The sequence below is a fragment of the Armigeres subalbatus genome, chromosome 2, assembly GCF_024139115.2.
Source record: "Armigeres subalbatus isolate Guangzhou_Male chromosome 2, GZ_Asu_2, whole genome shotgun sequence".
Classification (NCBI taxonomy): Eukaryota; Metazoa; Arthropoda; class Insecta; order Diptera; family Culicidae; genus Armigeres; species Armigeres subalbatus.
Window position 1 is genome coordinate 230,586,018 of NC_085140.1, and position 25,461 is coordinate 230,611,478.

Here is a 25,461-nt window from a genome sequence, read left to right on the forward strand (position 1 = left end):
AAAAAAAAAAACTCCTGGAGCAATTTCTGAAGGAACTCCTGGAGCAAATTCTGAAGGAACTTTCGGAGTAATTCCTAAAGGAACTTGGAAAGCAAATCCTGGAGAAACTTCTAGAGCAATTCCTGGAGGAACTTACACAGGAATTCCTAGAATATTTGCCTAAGGAATTCTTGGAGGAACTTCTGCAAAAACTTCTGGAGGAACTTCCGGAGGAATTCCTGAAGGAACTTCTGCAGCGATTCCTGGAGGAACTTCTGCAGCGATTCCTGGAGGAATTTCCGCAGGAATTCCTGTATAAACTTCCGCAGAAATTGCTGGAGGAACTCCTGGAAGAACTTTAGCAGGAATTGCGGGAGGAACTTCCGCTGGAATTTATGGAGGAACTGCCTGAGGAATGCTTGGAGGATCAACCGAAGGAATTCCTGGAGGATATTCCAGAGCAATTCCTGATGGAACTTCCGCAGGAATTCATGGAGGAACTTCTGCAGGAATTCCTGGAGGAACTTCTTCTGGAATTGCTGGAAGAGGTTCCGCAGGAATTCATTGAGGAATTTTCACACGATTGCTTTGAGGATCTTTCAGAGGAACTCCCGGAAAAAAATCTGGAGAAACTACCGGAGGGATTCTTGAAGGAACTTCCGGAGGGATTCATGGAGGAACATATGGAAGAATTCCTATAGGAATTTCCTAAAAAAACCTGGAGAAACTTCCGGATCAATTCCTGAAGTATCTTCCGCAGGAATTCCTGGGGCAACTTCGGAAGGAATTATTAGAGGAACTCCCGCAGGAATTTCTGGAAGAAGATTTCCTGGAGGAACTGCCACAGGATTTGCTGGAGGAACTTCCGCAGGAACTCTTGGAAAAACTTCCGCAGGAATTCCTGGAGGGATTTCTGCAGGAATTACTGAAAAAACTTCCGCAGTAATTGCTGTAGAAACTTCCGGAGGAATTTTTGGAGGAAGCATCGGCGACATTTTCTGGAGGACTTCCGGCGGAATTCTTGGAGGAACTTCTGCAGCAAATCCTACAGGAATTCCTGAAGGATCTTCTGCTGGAATTTCTGAAGAATCTTCCGCAGGAACTCTTGGAGGAACATACGGAGGATTTCCTATAGGCACTTCCTGAAAAATTCCTGAGTGAATTTCCACAGGTATTCCTGGAGGACCCGCAGAAATACATGGAGGAGCTTTCGCAGAAATTTCTGGAGGAATTTCCGCAGGAATTTCTGGAGGAGCTTCCGCCGGAATTTCTGGAGTAATTCTTAGAGAAACTTCCGGAGAACTTCCTGGTGGAACTCCTGGAGGAATTTCTGAAAGAACTATTGGAGAAATTTCTCTAGGATTTCTTGGAGGAATTTCTGTAGAAACTTCTGAAGGAATTTTTTAGATAGTTATGTGGGCGAAATTGGTGGAGGTATTTTTGAACAGTTTTGGAGTATTATCCACAGGAACGCCTGGAGGATTTCCGGGAGAAATTTTTGAAGTAATTCCTAAGGGTCTTTCCTTGAGATGCCTTGGAAGAATGTCCGAAAAAAAACTACTGGAGAACTTTTCAGAGGAGCTCCTGGAGGAGTTTCAGGAGGAATTTCTGGTAGACTTTCCAGAGTGAAGGAATTGCTGAAGATATTCTCAAAGAAATTTACGAAGCAACTCCTGGAGGGATTCCGAGACTGCTCCTGGAGGAATTCGCGGGGGTATATTCGAAGCAGTTTTGTGTAATTTCCAGTGGAACTCCTGGATTAATTTAGGGAAGAATTGCTTGGCATACAGGAACGTAGGAACTCTGCATGAATTTCCGAAGATACTAATGGATGAAAATCCTTAAAGACTCACTGAGAAGTTTCCGGAAGATCTTCTGGAGAAATTTCGGGAACTCCTGAAAGCACTTCCGGAGAAATTCTTGAATAAGTTTTCAAAGAACTGCTGGAGGAATACTTGATGGATCTCTTGAAGGAATTTCTGATGAACTCTGGGCGGATTTCCCATGAGAACTCCTGCAGACATTCCCTGGAAGAATTTCGAAAAGAAGTCCTGGGGGAATTAACGGATGAACTTCTGAATGAATTTTCGAAAGAACTCGTGAAGGAATTTTGGAAGGAACTGCAGGAGAAATTGCCGGAGGAATCCTTGAAGTAAGTTTTGGGGAATTTCTAAACGAGTTTTCGAAGAAATTTGAGAAGAAGTTTCTTAAGGTGTTTCTAGAGAAATTTGTGGAGAAATTTCACAAGAAGTTTCCGAAAGAATTCTTAAGTGAAATAAATTAAATATTGACAAAAAAATGTTTAATGTGTAACATAAATCCACACCATCCCACCACCGCCGGCTGGAAATATTCTATCACGCCGCTGCCGACAATATTTCTATCGGCGCACAGGTCTACTAAAAATCCAAAAATCTTAAAATACTATTCTTTAATCATGAAAACTGAAAATCTATGAGAATATTTGTTTTGAAAAACCAAAACCGAAAATATACCGGAAAGGCAATATTTTATAGAGTACTTTGTTATATTGATACAAATTCAAATATATATTTTGTTATATTGACGAGCAAAATTATGAAAAATAAAATAAAGTTTAACTTTTTTTTAAAAAGGATTTTAAAATCTTGAAAGAAAATTCCCGAACACCCCTAATCCAGCCGCCGAATGCGAGGTTTCTGCTGGCTGGTTATTACGTCGTTTTTCCCATTACGTCGAATATATTACGTCCTACATCGTTTCATTTTGGCTTCAAAATACCAATTACGTCATTTTTTGTTACTCCAAACAGATGTAATAATACACGCGGTTTACGACGGCGATGATGTGCATCAAATCTGATGCGATATTACAATTTTTTTTTACTGTGTAGTGGCGCTGTAGTCATTTAAATTATTTTGCCAAAATCTGCTTCAACAAGCTGCAGTTGGCCATAAATAATGCATCATGTTGTAGGGCATGTTTCGTTTCAACCCCAACTTCGGTTTGACACTTGTAGTACCGGTACTTCGGCTGCCAGGCTCAGGCTTCGAACAGGAACGACATTAGCAAATCTTATGCTACCTTTTGACGGGCAAGTGAATTGAACAACTCAGTTGAATTCAATTGACTTGCCAAAAGTTGAACATGTTCAACTTTCTTTTCGTTCAAGTGAATTGAATTAAGGTGTTTACACGTTCAGTTCGCGTTTGATTCAAGCGACTTGCTCAATTCACTTGCCTTGTCTGAACGTAGCATTATACTTTTGAATCAACTGCCCTGGTTGGATTGACGAAGAGAATGCAAGGATTTCAAAAAGACTTTTGAGTTCAATCAAAGGTAATTGCCTATTTCCGGGGATTAAACCACCCGACTTGGACGCTAATTTACAATGTTATGAAAACTCATATGTGAATATGTACGTTATGTGGAAGATATTGATTTGGAAAATGTATTGAAGGTAACCACTTTCCCTTCGATGGGACTTTTGAAGACTTTTGAATTTTTCGGCAGATAGTTTAAAATACGCTCTGTATTAATAAGGAGAAATGATGCAAAATAGTAGTTTGTGCAACTAGTTGCAAAAAGATGATTTTTTCAGCACGAGTTGTGCGTTTATCCAACGAGGCTTGCCGAGTTGGATAAATACTACGAGTGCTGAAAAAATCGAGTTTTGCAACGAGTTGCACACGCTATTTTTTGCAATGACGAAAAATGGGCTTTGATATGATAAATCTATACCAAAATTGTACAATCGAATTTACTCCACAAGATCACTCATGCCAATAAATTATGCTGCGGCAGAGAACAATAAGATTCCATCTTATCGTGCCAAATTTCAATTGATGAATGCAATTGCCTTTGGAAAATTGTGATGTTATGTCCAACAAACCATTTCATTTATTACGAGACGCTTAGAGTACACTATTTAAACACTCACCCAAACTAATTCAGCTAAATGTAGTCAAGTAACTACTGTCCCAATGTAGGTTTTTCATTATAGCACCCAAATGAGTGCTATAATGAATATTATGCAACCCATTTGAGTTGCATAATGGTCATTAAAGCACCCATTCTGTTGGTATGGAAAAGTAGGCCGTTTTATCACTCAAATGACAACTGTAAACCAGGTATTATGATCAGGAATTGCAAAAAAGCATTATTTTCTCATAAACGTAACAGGGCTAGAAAGCAACTGTATCGCAATATAATCGCTATATGATCGTAACAGCATCCGCCACTAAAAAAAGCTATAATAAAATACTTAGTTCTCGTTTATTTGGCAAAGGGTCTAGGTTTTTTTGGTTTATACCTGCATCAGTTTTATACACAATTGTGTAAAGCTTGATAAACTGCTTTCTTTTGTTGTAATAATAAACCATCCGTTATTATCCATTTTAGTCATAAGTAATTTTAGTAGGTACCCCCTGAAAAGAGTAAAGATTTCATCAGGGATACATATATATCAGGTTGAAAACAGCTGAGGAACACCATTTTGCCTTTCTCGTACAACAAAATTGTACCGAAAGGCTATATGATCACTAGAAAAACGAACTTTTGATAGAAGCCCTGGAGACCCATAGGGTTATATCGACTCAGCTCGACGAACTAAGGTGATGTATTGTGCAATTCTACATCGCGCATATTAATCACCCATCATGTTTGCACTGCTGCACTCGCGAGGAAGATGGGATCGACTGACTGCGAATGTGTATAATCACGGTGACTGACAGGATGTGTCATTTGACACATGCATGCTAGGCCTGTTCATGATAATAGGCCTGTCCAATGCCACACATCGCCCCTCTTCTCAAAGATAAAATTCTATCATGCTTTTCTTCTGCATGAAAAAAAAAAATAACGCCTACGACATAATATGTATCATTCGGTTACTCTCTCATCATGATACAAAAGCATCTTGCAGCAAACAATGATTCCTGGCACACCACCATTGTATTGTGAGCATCTCATTTTATAATGGAAGAACATACTTAAATTATGGTACACACAAATATGGGAAACCACTCTCAAGGAATTCCCGTGCAGTGGGCGTCTCGACTCGCAATTGTACTTGCAACTCGTGAAGTAATATTCCACTTGTACTTTAAATCACTACCACTACTTCTACTTTTTTCAAACACACGTCCAATCCACTGTGCATTCACTGTTTTCAAACAACCAGCAACAAAAACTAGATACCGCAACTAAAAAAAGCCGATATACAGCTCCAAATCATGGCCGAATATCTATTCTCAGTTAAATCAAACCTCTTGTGTACCTGTGACCTTTCGGATCCACAACACCAAACTACTTGTAGGCCATCGACCATCGCTGAGCAAGAGACTCTTGGATGATCTGTGATCACTCCGATCCACAATAACACTAATCTTCTTGCGGGCTTCTCACCAACGCAGAGGAAGAAACACTTGAATGCGGGCGTCACACCACGCAGAATTGTGATCATTCCGATCCACAATAACACCGTTCTTCTTGCGAGCGTCCCACCAACGCAGAGGAAGAAACACTTGAATGCGGGCGTCCCACCACGCAGAATTGTGATTTATCTACAGCTACACCAATCAATCTCTCCTTATTGGACTCTATCGCTCCCAGAGACAGCGCATGCGAAAAACGATTCTTCTTTTTCATAGTTTTGTATTATATCCATCTTCTTATCACAGTTGACCGACTTTTCATAGCGCTATAAGTGTTTCCAATTCGCGAAAGTGTAATTTATGTTTCAAAGGGGAGAAGTCTTCGATAATAAAAGGTAATTCAAACTATTGTAATAAAAAACTCTTGAACATTGTGTTTTTAAGTCTATCGCCAATCACAAACTTGGTTAATCCATTAACTTCTTCTTATTATTGGCATTACATCCCCACACTGGAACAGAGCCGCCTCGCAGCTTAGTGATCATTAAGCACTTCCACAGTTATTAATTGCAAGGTTTCTAAGCCAGGTTACCATTTTGGCATTCGTATATCATGAGGCTAACACGATGATACTTTTATGCCCAGGGAAGTCAAGACAATTTCCAATCCAAAAATTGCCTAGACCGGCACCGGAAATCTAACCCAGCCACCCTCAGCATGGTATTGCTTTGTAGCCGCGCGTCTTACTGCACGGCTAAGGAGGGCCCTCCATTAACAATCAAATCAAATCGGCGAGATCTGATCTAAGAAACTACTTCTCTTAACAAATTGAAAGAAACTTTGGCAAACAAGCAAAGTGTGTACAAAAAACTAAAACATAATCGTCACATAGCTTCAGAGTGCTTTGAAGGCAAAACATACGGACAACATCAAGCGGATGACAAGCTATGCCATCCATGTCACATCCCAATAAACAATTTAGGCTGAATTAGCTAGTTTGTTTTTTAGCTGAAGAAGACTATTTCTGGTTGAATAAGCGCTCTATTCCCTTTCAATGTTTGTTAGGATCTTATATGAGTCACCAATATGCAAATGCAACGTATACAATTCTATAAAGGTAAAAATGATGCAAAACGAGCAAATGTATAAATAGTGCCATCTGTAAGTTGCATTCTGATTAATTAGGCAAATAAGTTGTTTTTTTTGTTTAAAGCATGATATTAAGCGCAAAATAGTTTAAATTTTATAGTTCGCTTATTGTTTTCATGATTGTATCATTTTGCGTTATTCAGTGTTGAAGCCGTTTTACATTATTTTCTCCTGTAACCAGTACTGAGATTTACATTTTCACTGAGATTCATTGAGGTCCATTTTATTTTCTCCTGCTTTCATAAAAAACATAAACAATGAAAAGAATTCCGCCAAATTTTCACAGATTTTTGTTTCATGATAGCGCATTAACCCTTTTGTTACCGACAGGGTACCCGGGTACCTTTTTCGTTTTCAAGTGAAATTTTTTTAGGGTTCTAAACATCGCAGGAAATTGAAACTCCGTGACATCTTCAAACTCGGCAAAATTAAGGTTTGGGTGGTACGAAAATGAAAATCCAGTAAGGGGGGGGCTTGAGGAGGGGCTTCTGAATATTTTTACCCCGTAACGTACCGACAGGGTACCCGGGTACCCACGTTTTGGTATGACCATAACTTCGTCAGTTTTCAACTGATTTGGACGATTCCATCTGCTATGGATTAAGAAATTCATCCTCTATCCGATCCATGTCACATAGGACCGATCCGGATTACCTGGTTACCGGAGTTCCGGATTTGCTAGAACATGTCTCAAAAATGGAAAAGTTGATCTTATAGAATCCAAATGATGATTTCTTGTATCCTGAGTTACCAGTTCAGCAAAAAAATCGAGGATTATGACTTCCCAACGTATTAGGACCACGTGATCATATGGACTCGGAGCGGACATCCCGGAATAGGTTCCCGTGGGCCCTATAGTAGCCGCAAATTCATTTCTGGCAATATGGGTATCAAAATTCTTGAAATTGTCTCGGGAACATGTTATTCATATAGTTAAACCATAGGATGGATATGAACCGGAACGGTCATTCTGGAACAGATTCCCGGAGGGCCCGTAGTGGCCAAAAACTCATTTAGAATAAACCCTAGCAATATGGGTTTCAAAATTCTTGGAATTGTTCCGGAAACATATTTCCATGTAGTTGAGACCATAGCATGGATATGAACCGAAACGGTCATTTTGGAACAGGTTCCCGGAGGGTTCGTATGGGGCCAACAACTCATTTACAACAAACCCTAGCAATATGGGTATCAAAATTCTTGGAATTGTTCCGGAAACATGTTTTCCATGTAGTTGAGACCATAGGATGGATTTGAACCGGAATGGTCATTCTGGAACAGGTTCCCGGAGGGCCCGTAGTGGCCAAAAACTCATTTAGAATAAACCCTAGCTATATGGGCATCAACATTATTGGAATTGTTCCGGAAACATATTTTCCATGTAGTTGAGACCATAGGCTGGATATGAACCGGAACGGTCATTTTGTCACAGGTTCCCGGAGGGCCCGTAGGGACCAAAACCTCATTTAGAATAAACCCTAGCAATATGGGTATCAAAATTCTTGGAATTGTGCCGGAAACATGTTTTCCATGTACTTGAGACCATAGGATGGATATGAACCGGAACGGTCATTCTGGAACAGGTTCCCGGAGGGTTCGTATGGGGCCAACAACTCATTTAGAACAAACCCTAGCAATATGGGTATCAAAATTCTTGGAATTGTTCCGGAAACATGTTTTCCATGTAGTTGAGACCATAGGATGGATATGAACCGGAACGGTCATTCTGGAACAGGTTCCCGGAGGGCCTACAGTGACCATTCATTTGGGAGAATCCCTGGCAATATGGGTATCAAAATTCTTGGAATTGTTCCGGAAACATGTTTTTCATGTAGTTGAGACCATGGGATGGATATCAACCAGAACAGTCATCCTAGAACAAGTTCCCGAAAGGCGTTTAGTGGCCACAAACTCATTTAGAAGACACCCTGGCATCGAAATTCTTGGAATATTTTCGGAAACATGTTTTTCCAAGAAGATGGGACTGATGTTGGGTCATCAGGCTGAATGGCTGTTAGGCCGATTGGTTATTGGGTCGAATGAGAAGTGAGGGATGAATAGTGAGAAGTGAGCAGTGAGAAGTGGAAAGTAAAAAGTGAAAAGTGAAATGAGAGAAATGAGAAGAGAGCAGAGAGAAGTGAAAAGTTAAACAGTGTTGACCCGATTTTGTCACACCCCGATTTTATCTACCTCCGACTTTATCACATTTTCGACCCGATTTTATCACGTCCCGCTTTTGTCACGTTTTTGACCCATTTTGTCACCACAAAAAAATTTGAAAATTTTAGTCGTTCGTTTTATTTTTGTAAATTATTCAGCAAACACCAATGATACTTACAGTGTGGTTCATTATACATCATTTCTGAGTAACTGTCAAGAATTTTTAAGTCTTTTTGACAAGAAATAACGGAAAAAGAAGATAGCAAGTGTTTCTTCTAAATGAGCGTCCCCTCGGAAACCTGTTTGAGAATGACCGGTCCATTGTCAAACCATCTTATGGCCTAATAACCCAAAAGATCATGCTTCCGAGACAATTTCATAAATTTTGATACCCATCTATTGTCAAACCATCCTATGGTCCAATTAATTATCGGATCATGCTTCCGATACAATTTCATGAATTTTGATACCCATATTGCCAGGGTTTCTTCAGAATAAGCTTGTGGCCACTTTAGGCCCCACGGGAACCTATTCCAGGATGACCGGTCCGTTGTCTAAACCATCCTATGGTCCAATTACTTATCAGATCATGCTTCCGAAACAATTTCATGAATTTTGATACTCATATTACCAGGGTTTCTTAAAAATGAGTTTGTGGCCACTTTAGGCCCCAAGGGAACCTGTTCCAGGATGACCGGTCCGTTGTCAAACCATCCTATGGTCCAATTACTTATCATATCATGCTTCCGAAACAATTTCATGAATTTTGATACCCATATTGCCAGGGTTTCTTCAAAATAAGTTTGTGGCCACTTTGGGCCCGACGGGAACCTGTTTCCGGAATAACCGTTCCGGGATTAGTTCATAAGATGGTCCTGTAACGTAGTTATGTTATATTCTTTTAATTTGCAACGAAGTTTATTAGTCATGACGCAAGAAATCTTCATTTGGTTGAATATTTATCTTCAATTCACACATACTTTGGGGCTTGGCCCAGTTAATCTGGAATTCCGATTACCAGGTAATCCGAATCGGTTCTCTGTAACATGTATCGAATAGCGGGTAAGTTCCTGCATCCGTAGCAACCAGAATCGTCAAAATCGGTGAATAACTAACAATGTTATGATCATTTTAAGTCCCTGGGTACCCGGGTATCCTGTCGGTAACGTAAGGGTGTCTTTTTGTCGGTAACAAAAGGGTTAAACTATTGTAAACAAACTGTTTCTTCTTTAATAATGTTACTTCTTATTCGGAATTCAGGAACAATATAATCATTTTATCGGATAGTCATCGTTATTTGCACGGATCTATTAAAACTATTTAGAAATTTAGATTTCAAAACGAAGCAACACTCCCATCATTGCTGCTTGTAATGTGACAGGTGACCGGGAAACCTGCTTGATTTTCATTTGGTCGCTTGAAAATGAAAATGCAACTGTTTTCGCTTTCACACGACGACCACGCAAACTACCAGTACTGCCTGTAACAAACGTAAACCTTCAAGATTTGCGCACAGAAAAAGAAATCAGTATTGAGGTAATTTGACACTGGGGGATAAAAAAACTGTCAAAACCATTATGAAAAAAAATCGGTGTTGTTGGGTCCGTGATCAAAACCCTAAAAGCAGAATCCAATTCACAAAGACCTTCACTCTTCTTACCGATGCAAAAAACTCCACTGCTTTTACTTTTTCGGCTACTTCCGAAATTGTTTTCTTTCAGAAGTGGGGTCGTTCAAAAATGACGTCACAGGCCTTATGGGGAGGGGGTCTATGATTTTTTCAGTACATATACTAGGTATACCAAAAGCGTGACAGATGGGGCAGGGGGTCTAGAAATATCAAACAATAGTGGACGTCATATTCGAATCGCCCTAATACTTAATTCTTATTCGTGTATATATTACAGCCATTCGCTCGGCGAATCAATACAACACCATATAAGTATTACTGTCTCTATAGTAATACAGAGTAAATTCGATTAAAATTCTCATACCTAGCGCCAGAGATGCCACATACCTTGCCTCCACCTAGTTCTAGTTTGGCAAAGTCATATATTCCTTAACTACTTCTCTTGTCTGACAGAGCGCCGCGATTGGTAGCATAAATTTATCTTTCAGCGGTTCCGATTACACACATATATCTTGCAAACTTCTGATCGTATCTCTTCCACCATATTATTAAACATAAATATTTACATTTATTACTACTTGTATTATTCCTTTCGACTTTGTTTCTCTCGCATGCTACGAGGAGCTGAAGATATCATGTTGGCTGGCTGCGTTGGATCACGCTGCTGCCTGGTGCTCCTCCGGAGTCGATCCGCGCTGCCGGCTGTCTGGATGGTCTTTATATGTGGGCTTGTGTTTTGATTTATAACCGGCAGTAGGTATGAACTCACAGCGGGCTACGAGCAGTAAGCATGTAGGGCTCACCCGTTCGATCTGCATAACGCCACCAGGACATGGTGTTTTACACACCGATCACTTTCGATTCGCGAACAACATTGATCATATGTCTCTTGACCATGCACGCCGCAGGATTTGTCATTAAGCTTGTCCCATCCTTGAGCAATTGTACAGTTTAGTGCTTTTGAGTGATTTATTCGAAATTCATCCAATTAGATCCAGAGACAATTTATGACTATAGTGTGTTTGCAAAGCATTGATTGCTTTCCTTATCCAATACTGGTTATATATATATACCTACAATTGCAAAGATTAGTGTCAAGATTTAATAAACTATTGTGTGAAGCAGTGTTGTTTATTGTGACCTACAAATGTCACTAATTAATGAAGGTGCACCCAAAAAACAAATTTGACAATTATTGTATAAAATCTGGGCATATACAATTCTGTAAGCTTTTTATACAAATATTGTATTGAAATAATACAAATCTGTATTATGTTAATACAATAATTGTATAAAAAGCTTACAGAATTGTATATGCCCAATTATTATACAGTTTCTGTAAGGTTCTTATGCAGAACTGTATTAAAATCTGCCATCTCCTGGTTGGGTGTGCGATATCTCTATGTCGAATACGGCTTTTAAGTACACGCCTACAGGGTCGCTCGAAAAGCGTACTTTTAGCAGAAGGCTAGGAGATCCTAACTGAGAACTGTATGTGCGTCCAATCTAACCCCCACTGTTTGGCAGTAATATTATGGAATAAAGCTGTATGTTTAACATGGTTTAACAGTCAGATTTAAAGCGGCAGTTTGAAAGTGATAGCTCTTTTGCAGCTCCAGTGACCCGTTTCAGACTGCCTGGTATTTCGTGACCAGTCCGAGGTCACTTTTGCCTACAAAAACTCCCGAATGTTTAGCTACAATTAACAATTGGATAATGGATAATGGTTCCATCCGGATTCTCTAATCTGTTGAAACATTATATAATTATAATCCTTATTATTTATTGAAATGAAAAAGTATTTTAAGTTTTGAGTGGAATGTATTCACTTGTCATAAGACGAGTTTGTACCATCCTATTTAATTCCAGTCGAGTCAAGTAAGAGACACTGAAGACATCCTTACTGTTGGGGTCGAAATACGTATCTGTCAAAGGTACAATAAAGTAGTGGAATTAAATTCCATGGTGATGTAATTTTTGATGTGCAGTATTTAAGCTTTTAAAACAGAAATCGGCAAAACTAATCCGCACGATGCTCAGGATCTCAAACATAGTCTATCCAAAGATTGTGTACGGATTGAACTGATGTTTTATCTTAAAATTCGTTTTTTAAAGATTTTTCAAGAAATTGGATTATGTTGGGGTAAAACGGACACGTTCTGGTGTGGGTAGTATGGACCATAAGTGCATACATTTTTTTCAACGAAATTTTATTTTGAAAAGTTTGTATTGTTTACCTCCGAAAACACCAAGAATTCATTAGGGGTCGTACACTTATTACGTAAGCAGTTTTCCGGGTTTTTCGACCCCCCTTCCCCCATGTTAGATTTTTTTCATACAAATGATTTTTTATTTATATGGAGCGTAAGATATTGACCGATCCCCTCCCCCCATAAGTGCTTACGTAATATGTGTACGGCCCCTTAGGAAACTCAAATTTCCGAGTTTTGTTCAGACAAATGGCATTTTCAAACGATTTTTATTGATGTAACATGCTTTTTTTTAATAAAATCATTGTAAGTTTTCAATATATTAATTATTATGCAACATTTTTATTTCCGGAGGCTTATTTTCAATTATTCCGCTCTATATAGAAGAGAAAATCATCCCACTGACACTACTACCTAGCTTTAGCAGCACCTCCCACTCTGTGTGGGGATAGAGACCTCACTGTATAGCAGCTGGATCACCCCATTCATACACCCCAGTTCCAAAATTGATAATACCCTAAAAGTAGGCAGTTACATCTGTACAGGAGATGAATGATGCATTAAAGAAATAAAATTTTCAATAGTTTAGCGTTGAGCATGAGCATGAGCATGAGCATGAGCATGATTGACCGCCCACGGTTGCTACTCCGTTATTGCCAGGTCGGCAGTAATTACACAGAGAACCAACAGATGATGTTTGGGACTAACATCATCCTCAATGTGTAAGAACTGGTGACCCAAATATTAAGCAATACCAGCGCCGGCCGTGTCCGAATGCAGGTCAATTAAGGAATGGGTAGGAGAATGTTGACGTGATACTCGCTTTGATGGAAGCCGACGAGTCATCTGCACTTCCACGAGAAATCACTGGGATGTTGGATACATGGGGTAGGTATTGAAGCAGGGTTCGTTTTGGTAAACGGTATGCCGTGTATAGCGTGTAGTTTGATCAATCGAACATAATCGAACGAACACTAATTATTTTAATTACCGACCGCACTAAGCAGAACAAAATTGTCGATGACCAGCCGATCTCTCTGCTAACCGCACAAAGCAGAACAACATTTTCGATGACCAGCCGATCGTTCTGCTTACTGACGCGAACTGAATCTTCACTTTCTAATTATTTTACTCTCCCGCACAAAGCAGAACAACATTTCGATGATCGGGCGATCGTTCTGCTAACCGCACAAAGCAAAACAAATTATGTGATGACCGGCCGATCGTTCTGCCTACTGAATAAATCACGACTGTACGTGACTTCTGAATGCTGAACATTTGTCTTTCAAGTAACAAACAAACATGATCTACTTTTTTTCACTCAATTCTGACAGAAAATTTAATACTCCTAAATAAACGTCTCTGCACGGATAACCTCGTAAACCCACTAATGAGCAAAAATATAACCATTTTTGGATCTTGTATTGAGCTGTCAAAAAATGGGGCAAATTTGACAACTTGAAGTGGGTGAAAAAACACCCATTTTGAGAATGTTGACCGACTTTGAAAACGTTTATTTGTAAACCCATAAATGGGTGAAAAAAGTCTTGTGAATTTCTCGTATCAAAATTAGCTCCCAACTGCGTGCTGCGGCGTTCCAGAAGTTTAAAGGATCTTAGTGACCGGATTATACGCGGAAACCATGGAGAAGCTTAAACGTAAGTAATTCAAAACATTTGCAAGATCTCAATAATATCTTGTTCGTTTTTCTATTTATCAGGATCGAAACCGTAGGAAATGCATCTTCAACCACAACACGACGAAGGTTTACCTGGATTTAAAAAATATAATTGTATTCATTACGCACCATCATAATAAAATAAATTAGTTTGAGTATTTTATTTGTTGTGCTCTTCATTAAAACTGCAACAAATCCCATTTGTTTATTATCCATTCTGGCTCCATTCTCAAAAATGAGAGTTTTTTACCCATTTTCAACAAAAATCGGTTTTGAAAAATGGGTAAAAATGCAACATTTTTTGACATATACTGCGTTTACTCATAAATGAGTATATCGTGGTTTACTCATTAAATGAGTAGATCCACTTATTCCCCGAAATGGGTGAAAATTTACCCTTTAATGAGTTTACGAGTTTATCCGTGTGAGGCATGTTTCAAGATTGCGATTAATTAAATCTATTCACATATCGATCGCACAAGCAGATCAAAAACTTCTGATTCTCGCGAACAATCTGCATATCTAATAATACATGAAAGGCAAAAACGCACTCTGATCTTTTTTCTTTTACTTTTTTCCGCCATTACTTGTTTTCTGAAAAAAAAAAAAAATGAATGAATAAAGCGATGAAAAACAAGTAAAATCAGACCATCAAAATATACCATATTAGATACTTACTTTCACTGCTTCATATCTGTCTTACCTGCATTCGTTATCTAGATTAAACCCGTCAAAAATTATGAAAATCATGAAATATTATGAACATTCTTGTAACACGTACATTAACTACAACTTAAAGGGTTCATTCATGTTCGACCGTTTAAAGATTTGGACCTATCCACAAATAAAATCTTGTAAAGCTAAAATACTGCGGCTGTGCACAAACCGGGGCAAACTCACAAAAAACTTTGCAGGAGCAAATTCAATCAATTCTACGCATTAATCTGCAATTGGGGATAGTGATTGACCACTATATCAACGGCTATGGGCGTTCAGATCCGGAACCGTTTAAATGATCCGGATCCTGAGTGAATAATTCGAAGCTCACTTTTTGAAAGATCCGGTTAACCAGATCAGCAAATTATCTAACCATTTGTAAGGAAATGACAATATTATAAGTTTATTATAGATTTTATATAAAAGTGTTGTACGTTTGAGAGCGAGAGTGGGTTGAAATTATTGTCTGTACGAGTCAAAAGTGTGGTTTTGAATGACAACATTTAATAATAATTTTTTTTCCACCTTCGTTCACCTTTCAGTAATTTAGTGCGCTTGAGTAGAATTAGCTTGCCTCAAAAGCAAAGGCATGTTTAGTTAGTAAATGCATTGTTGCATGCACTTAGGAAACATCCATACATCACACTACGGGACGAGGAAAGATTAGAGGTGATGGGAAAAGCGACGAAGCAATGAACAAATTTCTAAATAAAAGAGCTTAATGGAGTGTCCCTTACTTCTGAATTAATAAGCGTATAGAAACCTCTATTTAAAGAAGACAATAAGAAAGACCTATACAAAGACTATACAGCTATCCTAAAGGTATTTGGGTTGATCTCACCAAAATCGAATTTCTCTCTCGACCAGCCATTTATCCTGATGATGTCCAATCTTCAATCTTCGCGAGCGCGGCACACATAACAAAGCAAATCAGTTTGTCATTTTAAACACCATGCTGATTTAAAGGCTTTTTAGATAGTCCTCTAATTCAAAATTAAAATTTTCTGTCATTTTGAAATGAAACAGAATAAATGACGGAAGCTGCAACGCAGAAAAAAAAAACACGTTCACTCGCGACCACGGCACACTTCGATCCTCTCAATAGTTTAGCGTTGATAATCAAAACTTTCAATACTATTGGCAAATTGGTAGAGAGTTTGCGAATCGATTGATATATAAATCTTTAAAATCCATTGAGAGATAAAGGACTTATTAATGTTACAAATCTCACATGATGGAGCGGGTCAGATAAAGAGTTGCGGTCTATATAAATAAATTAACTGATCCATTATTGCGCTTACGTAATTTGTGAACGCCCACCAAAAAGTAGAAACATGTCGACGGTGTTATGCAATATGAGCACAACTCGAAATTCTTTATGGCCGTCCTATGCTTTTCTACGCTACCACTTGAACATCTACGCATCATCTGTGGAAGGCCTGCTACGGGCTCCAGAAGAAACTAACGTCAAAAAAGAATCACCACCGCATCAAATGAGTCATTTACAAGACGCTGATAAGACCGATAATCCTCTACGGACATGAAACATGGACAATGCTCGAGGAGGATTTGCAGCACTCGGATTACCATGGTACCGTCCACCGTGGACGGATTTCAAATTAAAGGATCAAAAGCCGTACAGCTATTTTTTACCTAAAGTAGGCAAAGATTGAAGAAGTCTGATTGACTAAACTAAAACTGTAAATAGTTCGATACGCACCTTGAGAAGCGATCCCTTCGATTTGTATTTCGCTTATCTTATGTAATGATTTGCAATTAGCAATCAAAGGACAGTTACTTTTGATACAAATATGCTCTACCCGAAAACAAAATGGCGGCAAAAACTCCGCGTTTGATGGGTGGCCATTTGTTTCTGATTTTTGTTGTTTTAATTTCAAAGCCTTCTTTTCATTTCTATACCATAAAAGCTTGCTGCCAAGTATCTGAACAGGATAAGATAAATTATTTCTACATTAATTACCTTTAACCCTCTTAAATTTATTGATATCTCATAAGGTGGATGGATTTCGGTCCCACACGGTATTCGAGAGACGGGTGCTTAGGACCATCTTTGACGGTGTGTGGCGGCGAAGAATTGCGTTGCGTTGCGTTGAGTTGTAACGGAGTATTTCGTAGATTGCATACTGATAGTTGTCATGTATATTCTTTACCTTTCTTACCCCAATTGCTTATGGATTTCCATTTGGGATTCAATGGAAATCCAATTGGGGGTCCAAAATGATAAAACATGAAAGCTATCATTGCCGGCCACGCCCATCTCCTCCGTTACTAGGAAAAGGAAGGAAATGATGATATGACATTTACTTAACGAGAGGCCAGCGACTCACCGACGTCCTCATAGATGTCAAGGAATTGGATGGTGGGTAGGGTATGTGGTTTAGGAGTATCATTATAAGCAAATGATAGAAAATTTGTGGAAATACGTTGGGAGTGACTTTGCTAAGAATTATCCTTGCCGATGATTTTCCTCGGATGGGGCGAAGGTATTAGCCTTGCCCTGGCTAATAGCATAGGTTTAAGCGCCTTTGCTCGCTCTCTGAAACGAAAAAAGAGCAAAAAGAAATTAAATTCCCCTTCCCCCCTGATATGATAATGATTTTGATCAACAAATGAATTAAAAATGTGGAACGCTTCACGATTTTGCGTGTCATCCTTGCGCAGGGCCATGCTAATCTTCTCTGTATCGTTCCAATTTTAGTATATATCCAGCCGAAGCTAGAAATTGATCAGAAATTGGCCAGAAATCGACAATAACTATGAGTTAAATTGAATTTTGGTAATGATCCGACAGCTGCAAGAACATGTGATGTGCAGATGTCAACCATGTAGCATGTGTAGTATGTTCCGTTCAACTTTGAACCGAGTGAAATTTAGTGGGTTTAACATACTGAGATGTATCTTTTTCATGATGAATTAAAAAAAGAATCTATTTCAAGCATCATGAATGTTTTGAATACAATGAATGGTGCTATTTATTCAAGACTGATGAGTAGTATGCTGCATAGAAATGGTAATCTAACAAAAAATAAATATTGTCAACGTATGGAAAATCTTAATTGAACATTCATTATATGGTACAGAAGTGCTACGACGGTTTGTAAAGAGTTAAAATCATACAATTGTTGTTAGCCGTTAATGGACTTCGAACAAAATGAAAACAGAGAACATCAACAGAAAAGGAAGATATTGGCTCTGATATTAGCTTCCAATATGAAGCCATAAGATACAATGTTAACTTTCAAAGTTTTAGCAAAATAATGGTCAGGGACAACAAAATCAGTAAACATCTAAACCATTCAATGACGCCAAATAAAAAAAAAAAAGAATACTAATATTAAAGTCATAAACATCGTCGCCATCGATGGTACATAAAGTCTGCTCAAACCCATAAAACCATTAAGAAACATGCTCCCCGTAGATTTAATTTCAGAAAGAAACTTTTAACATAACTTAACAACATTCGCGAAGCATAGTAGAATCATATAGCTAGTCCGACTATTCATCGATTGTAAATCAAGTGAACATGGTATCAGCATAATCTCAAAATCAAACCCGGGCGCAACGCGAAACACTTCCGAAAAGTAACACAAAATATCGTAACCTTATAGATAGAAAACGAAAGATAGTGTAGAACAATATTGGTTTGGTCTCACCATAATCCATCTGAGACCCGATGAAAACTGTTGCCTGTCATCCTTCATAAACGGTTTATTCTGTAGTAATTTTCTTGATGGAACAGGAAGAGCAGAGGGGCGGGGCGGTTGTAACATTACCAACTAGTTGAAAATCAGTAATTACGACTTTGAGTTTCACCTTGGGTTTCACTAGTGTAAGTATGATTGATTAAGTTTTTGGATTGAAAGAAGTCCTCAGAAAACGAAAAAAAATGACAGCGGTGATTTTCACGTCTTACTCGTAGGGCGGCACACTTTGATCCCCTACGGTGTGTGGCGGCGAAGAATGAACCATGAGCTCGCCCAGCTCTAGGGCGAACCCAGTATCCAGAAGGTAGCTAAAGCCGAAAGGGTACGATGGGCAGGGTATGTTGCAAGAATGCGCCCTGTAACCCTGCAAAAATGGTGTTTGCTTTCGATCCGGCAGGTACAAGACGTCGTGGAGCGCAGCGAGCGAGATGGGCTGACCAGGTACAAAACGACTTGGGGGGCGTTGGGCGCATTCTAAGAAGGAGAGATGCGGGCTCGAACCGTGTATTGTGGCGTAAAATGTCAATTCAGTGTTATCTGTTTGTTAACTAAATAAATAAAATAAATAATAATATAAAGTATATGAAGGCAAAGTATTTTCTCATATATCAACTATTTTCCACCTCGTGCACCTCTTGATTATGTCTCAGGCATTACCCATTGCACGTTTTCAAAAATAATTATCTTAGAGTACATTCCTTCGAATATGTTCATAATTGGTATAACTTGGGTACAACGTTTCTCATGATATGCTATACATATCGTGACTGTATGAGAGCTCCTGTATTTATGCACCAAACCCAAACCCAAGGTTTTGCTTTGTATCCGCGCATTTTACTACGGCAAAGGCAAGGAAGATCTGCTTACACTGATGCAGAAGGATATTCAACTCATGTTATTATGTTGGCAACTTCAATTTTTGTTCAACCTTTCAAGTCACTTCACGGGAGTGCTCACTTTTAAAGGTTTTAAATTTGATCACCAAGTTATCCATAGTGTGCGAACAAGTGAGGTCTTTGTTGCCACTTTATTGGGGAGTTTATTGAAGTGTTCTGAGTTGCTTCTAAAACGAATATAATACATTTTAGTTATTGCTTTTTTATTCGCCATAATAATCATAAGGCGATGACAATCCGGGCAGAAGCCATGAACACAATATCAAATGTTTACATGTACTTGACTGTTATAAGATATAAAAGAACAGGCAACAATATAAAAAATTTGCACTGAAATATCATTTAAATATCAAGATGTGCTATGGATAAGAACAAACGAATGGCACATGATTCTTAAAAAAACGAAAACTTGATCTCCTCATGATATTTTAGTTAAAAATAATTATATTATCGTCTGATCTTTTATCTCTTATACCAATCATGTCGATATTTCATTTTGCTATCTAATCATCATTTGATATTATTGAGCTATTTTCGTCTACTCGTTAATAATTCCGCATTACCAACAAGCATTTGTTCACTTTGCTCGACAGGTAAACGGGTTGACAGTTCGATAGGTAGACTTGGCTTCACTCTTCGCGCAACTCCATATATAACATCATCTGAACCTATCCAAAGTCGATTGTTATTGGAGTGCCCTTACTTTTAAATGGTTTATGGTAAGTTGGTAGCGTATTAGATATTAACGTTGTTCTTTTTCTCTAGAACATTTTTTTTTCTTTTTTTCACTTGTCAAGAGTTTTTACAGTTTAAGACATTCCACTAAAAGAGCTCAATAATTATTTCTGTTTTTTTTTGTTTTTGAGGTAACTAGGCTGCAAAAGTTTGTTTTTAAAATCTGCGCTCGTTTGAATCACCTTAACTATAGGAAATATGTGTGAAAACGCTAGGGATATGTAATTGAAAGCGCACTTTAGTAAACTTTCTCTTCGAGTACATATTGATAGTAATAGCGTAATAGATTTTTATCGAAGATAAAGCCATATCTCTTTCTTCAGTCGAGTCTTCCACAATATGGATGATGAAGATAATACTTTTTCATTTCTTCAGCTAAATTCTGGCCAGCTTGTGGCAGACTCGAACTACATACTTACTATAAATAAGCATCTTTGGGTACAAAATTGTGTTTTGATATTATTTGTTTACGTTATTCTAAAAAATGATGACAAGTTTTTTATTATCTTCTATTTTATCTATTGTTTCAGACTCGCCGAAAGTTTTACGTCCTCTGTGCTCTGCTCACGTATTCCTGGTCTCTTACCTTATCAAAGACAACTTTGTGTTGAAGCACCGGATGCCGTTGTATCATTGAGCACTGGCCAAAAAATAGGAGCGCAAGAGTGTCAACACCAATTCAGAGGTAATCAAATGTACAGGGTGCCAAGATAAGATGATACTCACTATGAACAATTCATACAGTTTGAACTCACGTGCACTGTAATATCTTAAAATCCTAGGAAAAAATCTGATTGTTGGCAATGTAAGCCTCTCGTGAAATTAAAAATAATGAATATTCACCCTAAAACACGAACAAAGCCTCACTGGTACACATTTGTATTTTCTTTCTTGAACAATTTACATAAATATTAAAGTAAGAAGTCCACTTATCGTTTGTTAGCAATGAAATTGCTTCATTTGCCAACCATTCATCGAAGTAGGAAAATGTTATTGCACTTGTGTCCTTTCTGTTTGTTATTAGTTTTAAGTAGGGACGTTCCGATACGTCCGATATATCGGAATATCGATATTTTTGTCGATATTCGATATTTTTGTAGCGATATTTTGCTTTCAATATATTGGTCATATCGATATTTTTGCTTTCGATATCGATATATTGAATCAGAACAAAGTAACACAAACGGAAATCAATTGCAATGTATTTCGCGAAAGAAAGTACTTCAAATTGAATTTGAAATGCCGTATTGTTAATGGTTAAGATATTTTTTCTCGGTAGCGTGGATGGTGTGATATGTGCGCTGCCATCACAAATAGTTTTAACAACTCACCACTTTACATAGACGTGCCGTTGTGCAACATCTGTCATACCGCTGATACTTGAATCCTTATGCGAATTCAATTATGTATATATTAGACATGTTCCTATGGCAGATTAGATAAATTAACTTTGTTTAGTTATTAGAAAAATATTTGTGGAAATGGGAATTTCGAAGAATTGGAAAACGTATGAAAATTTCCTTCCAAAGCTCAAAAGAATATTCCCTAATAATTAAAGAGAATTTCCTTAGAAATTTCCAAATATTTCTACGGGTTTCTAATGAAAATGTTGATGATATTTTTACGGATGGCAATTTTGCGTAAATTTTGAAGAATGCCCGTGAAAACCTAAGAGAATTTCCTGCCAAATTCAAAATGATAATTTCTCGTGAAAGCTTATGAGAATTTCCTTTTCAATGTCAATGGATTTTCTCGTGATAATGCTGAATTTTCTTTGAAAATTAAATTAGAATAAAAACTTCGATGAAAATTCTGAAGAGAGAAAATTTCTCGAAACTTCAGTTGATTTTTTCGAGCGGACGGGAGATAGTGAGATAGTATCATGCCGAAAATGCTTCCGCTACCGGTAAAACTACGACGAACGCCGCCGCCGATAATTGTTGGACTGGCACACTCTAGATTGGATTAAGTAACAGAAAAAAAAAGTTTCCAATAATTATTGTAAAGGGGTAATATGGTAATACTATAGTAATTAAATAACTAAAGCAAATATATTCTTAATATTCTCATTTCTGAAATATCATATGATTTTCCGATATATCGATATTTTCATTCCAATATATCGGTGATATCGATACTTTGATTCTATTATCGTATCGAATCAAATATTGATATTTTGAAGTATCGGAACGTCCCTAGTTTTAAGTAGAAAAGTGGGCTTCCTGGCCGAGTTGTTAGTAACGTCAGTCATCTAGATGTATGCGTTGTGGAGTGAGAGTTCGATTCCTGCCCTGGTAAGCAGAAAACTTTTCCACTGATTCACTGGGTGTTTTGAGAATATCCTGTCCGTTGTCTAATGCTAGATATCAAGTGTCCAACCAGTGCGACCTCTGGCCAAAGACGGTGATTCTGTCTTTTATATAAAAGATCTCCCACGCTCATCCAGATCAACTAAAATTTGGCTCAGTTTTCTAAATAATGAAAACATTTTAACATAGCAAAACAATTTCAAAAAAGTCATAAGGCTGTTTACAAATATATTTCAACGCTTTATTCCGCAGATATTCGATATAGGTATCTGCTCTTTTCAGCGATAATCAAGTAGTGAACAAGGGTATAAAAGTAATAACATTTGAAATTTGTCATGCAATGGCAAGGGTTTCGCAAGTTCACATTTATTTCGGCTATTAATTCTTCAAATAACTCTGCTTTTACGCTAAAACATATTTAAATAGAAAACCTAAACTTCAAATTTTGTGTTCTGAACAGGGAGCATCCACAAATTATGTAATGCTTAGAGGTTGAGCGAAATGTGACGATCCATACAAAATTTTCAGATATTCCATACAAAAAGTTGGACATAGGGGAAAAGGGGGATTGAAAATGCCTAATTTTTGCGTTACGTAAATAATGGATCTTCCCACATCTAAACGATGTGCATAAGTGGTGTATTTTTGTTCGATTACGCAAAAATGTTCTGACTGTCAACAATAGTCGCACCATGCCAATGCAGTATTCTACTTTAGCTCTCATTTTTGACCTGCCTGAACGCTATCACCTTTTCTTCAAAGACATTAATGTGTTCACAGTTGATTTGTTAGATAAATATTTAGAAAAAATAGTGGATTATCTTAACATTACCATCCTGTATAATAATCATCTACCATTGTTATCGACTTTTATTCCATCAGGTCATCGTTGGAATTGTACACAGGTCTGGAAGAAGGACATGTTTGGACACATCGTGATAATCGGTAAGACTTTGACTTGTCTCATATAATATATATTATAATGTGCTTCAAGGATTTTTATTCATGTTGTTTATTTCTTGACCGAACAATTTTGACTTAGAGTTAAGTTTTATTCTTTTTCAACCTTTCTTGAAATTAAGGCTGGAAACGTTAGAGAATATAGATGTATTATATTAGATTCCGATTCTTAACAATAGTATATACTTATTCAATTATATTATTCATTTTTTTCATTTCTTGTTTTTTATATTGAGCCGATGCAATTATATATTTAAAAAAAATATGTCTCCCTTTCTGTAAATGTTTTGGGTCTAGAATTTTAATGAAGCAAAATTAATATTGCACATAAATACTCATGTAATTCTAAAGAAATTTTAAACAAATCCGAAAAAAAAAGATTTTTTTCATTCATATTCGTTTTTTATCCAATTGATCACGCGAAAAGATCATGAAGACAAAATGCTGATTGTCTATTCGTAACGGTCTTGTTCGCTATTCTACACCCAAGAAAAAACTTTACAATTATTATATAAAATCTTGGCATATACAACTCCACCAAGGTACTAATACGAACAATGTAAAGAAAGTATAGAATTGATAGTTCCGTTAGGATACGGCAGGCATGAAGAATGTTTTTATAGAAGTCGATTTGAAAGCGAGCGGAGGTCAATATTTGTGATGGTATATATCGCGAGACCTTCCTTCTGCCAAACTCCCGTATGAAGGGGGAGGGAAGAATATCAGTGTGGAAGCTGATATATCTCCACTGGTCAGCCAGCTTCCACACTGATATTCTCCGTCCGCTCCTTTCAAATCGATTTCAAATCGACTTCTATAAAAATATTCTTCATGTCTTCCGTATCCTAACGGAACTATAAATTCTATACTTTCGCCTCTAATTCTATCATGAACATGTACGTCTAAGTTTGGAAGATGATATTAGCATTTCCATATTATTGTAAATCGTTTAACTTCACTCAAATCATTGATTAATGTAATCTTGTTATACAGATACTGTTTAAAAATAATACAAAATTGTAAAACTTCACTACAAAGGTGGTATTAAAATCTTCCGAATTAGCTTACGCCAAAATTTTATACAGTTTCTGTAAGGTTCTTATGCTGAACTGTATTAAAATCTGCCATCCGCTGTTTGGGTGTAGATTTGCTCACAATAGCCATAGAAATATGGAAGCATATTTATACTTGATCTTTTCACTTCTAAAGTGGATTCACAGTACTTGCCAAAGGAGGTTAAATCTTATCACATGTTACTGACACAATATTATCCTTCGGATGCAAATTGAAGAAAATAATTAAAACGTTCCATCCAATCGGTTATTCGCATCGGCATGGCTGATCACTGCGCTGTCCACGCGAGCAGCACATTCAAGACTAGTAATTGTCGTTTTCACATGGGCGTTGCGAAGTTGAACAAATTCGAAGCGAAATGCATCAGGACAAGTTGCCTTTGGCAGTCATCCGCAGGCTGCTCGCGCAAAGTGCTCACACTCATGCGCGGCCAAGTAATTTACGTGCCGAAAAGATAGCCATAACAAGCTACTTCCAATCGACGTCTTGAACTGCAAGGAAAAGGCATAGCCATTTTAATTGAATTAACACTCAGCGCGAACAAACAGTGAATTGAAGTGTTAATTGTGTAGCGTACAATCTGCAGTAGTTTTGTGTTTTACTCACCTTTATGATTATGATCAGCCTGGTAGTGGCAAGTCACGTTCTTCGTGGTAGCCCATCGCGCATGGCTGAAACGAAGCCTTAGCTGACCTGCGGGGGCTTTTGGTAGATTGGGCTTGAACGTCTATACAGCCTCCCATTATTTTGTATGAACCAATAAGAGCTATATTATTGCGATACTTTAGAATCACTTGTGAACGTTTTATGTACATCAACAATTTACCGGTTTTATTAGCAGCCAGTTATTGCATTTAGAGGCAATCGCGTCGGACTTAGCCCTCA

At 37.8% G+C, this 25,461-nt stretch overlaps 1 protein-coding gene and 1 non-coding gene across 28 annotated transcripts in view; one reads left to right on the forward strand and one right to left on the reverse strand.

Annotated features, from left to right (window-relative positions):
- Positions 1 to 25,461, forward strand: part of LOC134211865 (protein Wnt-2) — an 82,199-nt gene that overhangs the window by 29,828 nt on the left and 26,910 nt on the right. For all 27 annotated transcript variants that reach the window (XM_062689217.1, XM_062689213.1, XM_062689211.1 and 24 more), the window contains 2 exons: positions 20,764 to 20,918; positions 23,425 to 23,487. In XM_062689217.1, coding sequence (XP_062545201.1) covers positions 20,764 to 20,918; positions 23,425 to 23,487 — 218 coding nt within the window. The remainder of the gene's footprint in view (positions 1 to 20,763; positions 20,919 to 23,424; positions 23,488 to 25,461) is intronic.
- LOC134218670 (U6 spliceosomal RNA) lies at positions 17,515 to 17,618 on the reverse strand. Its single transcript, XR_009981433.1, has one exon. It is a non-coding gene; the product is annotated as a U6 spliceosomal RNA (small nuclear RNA).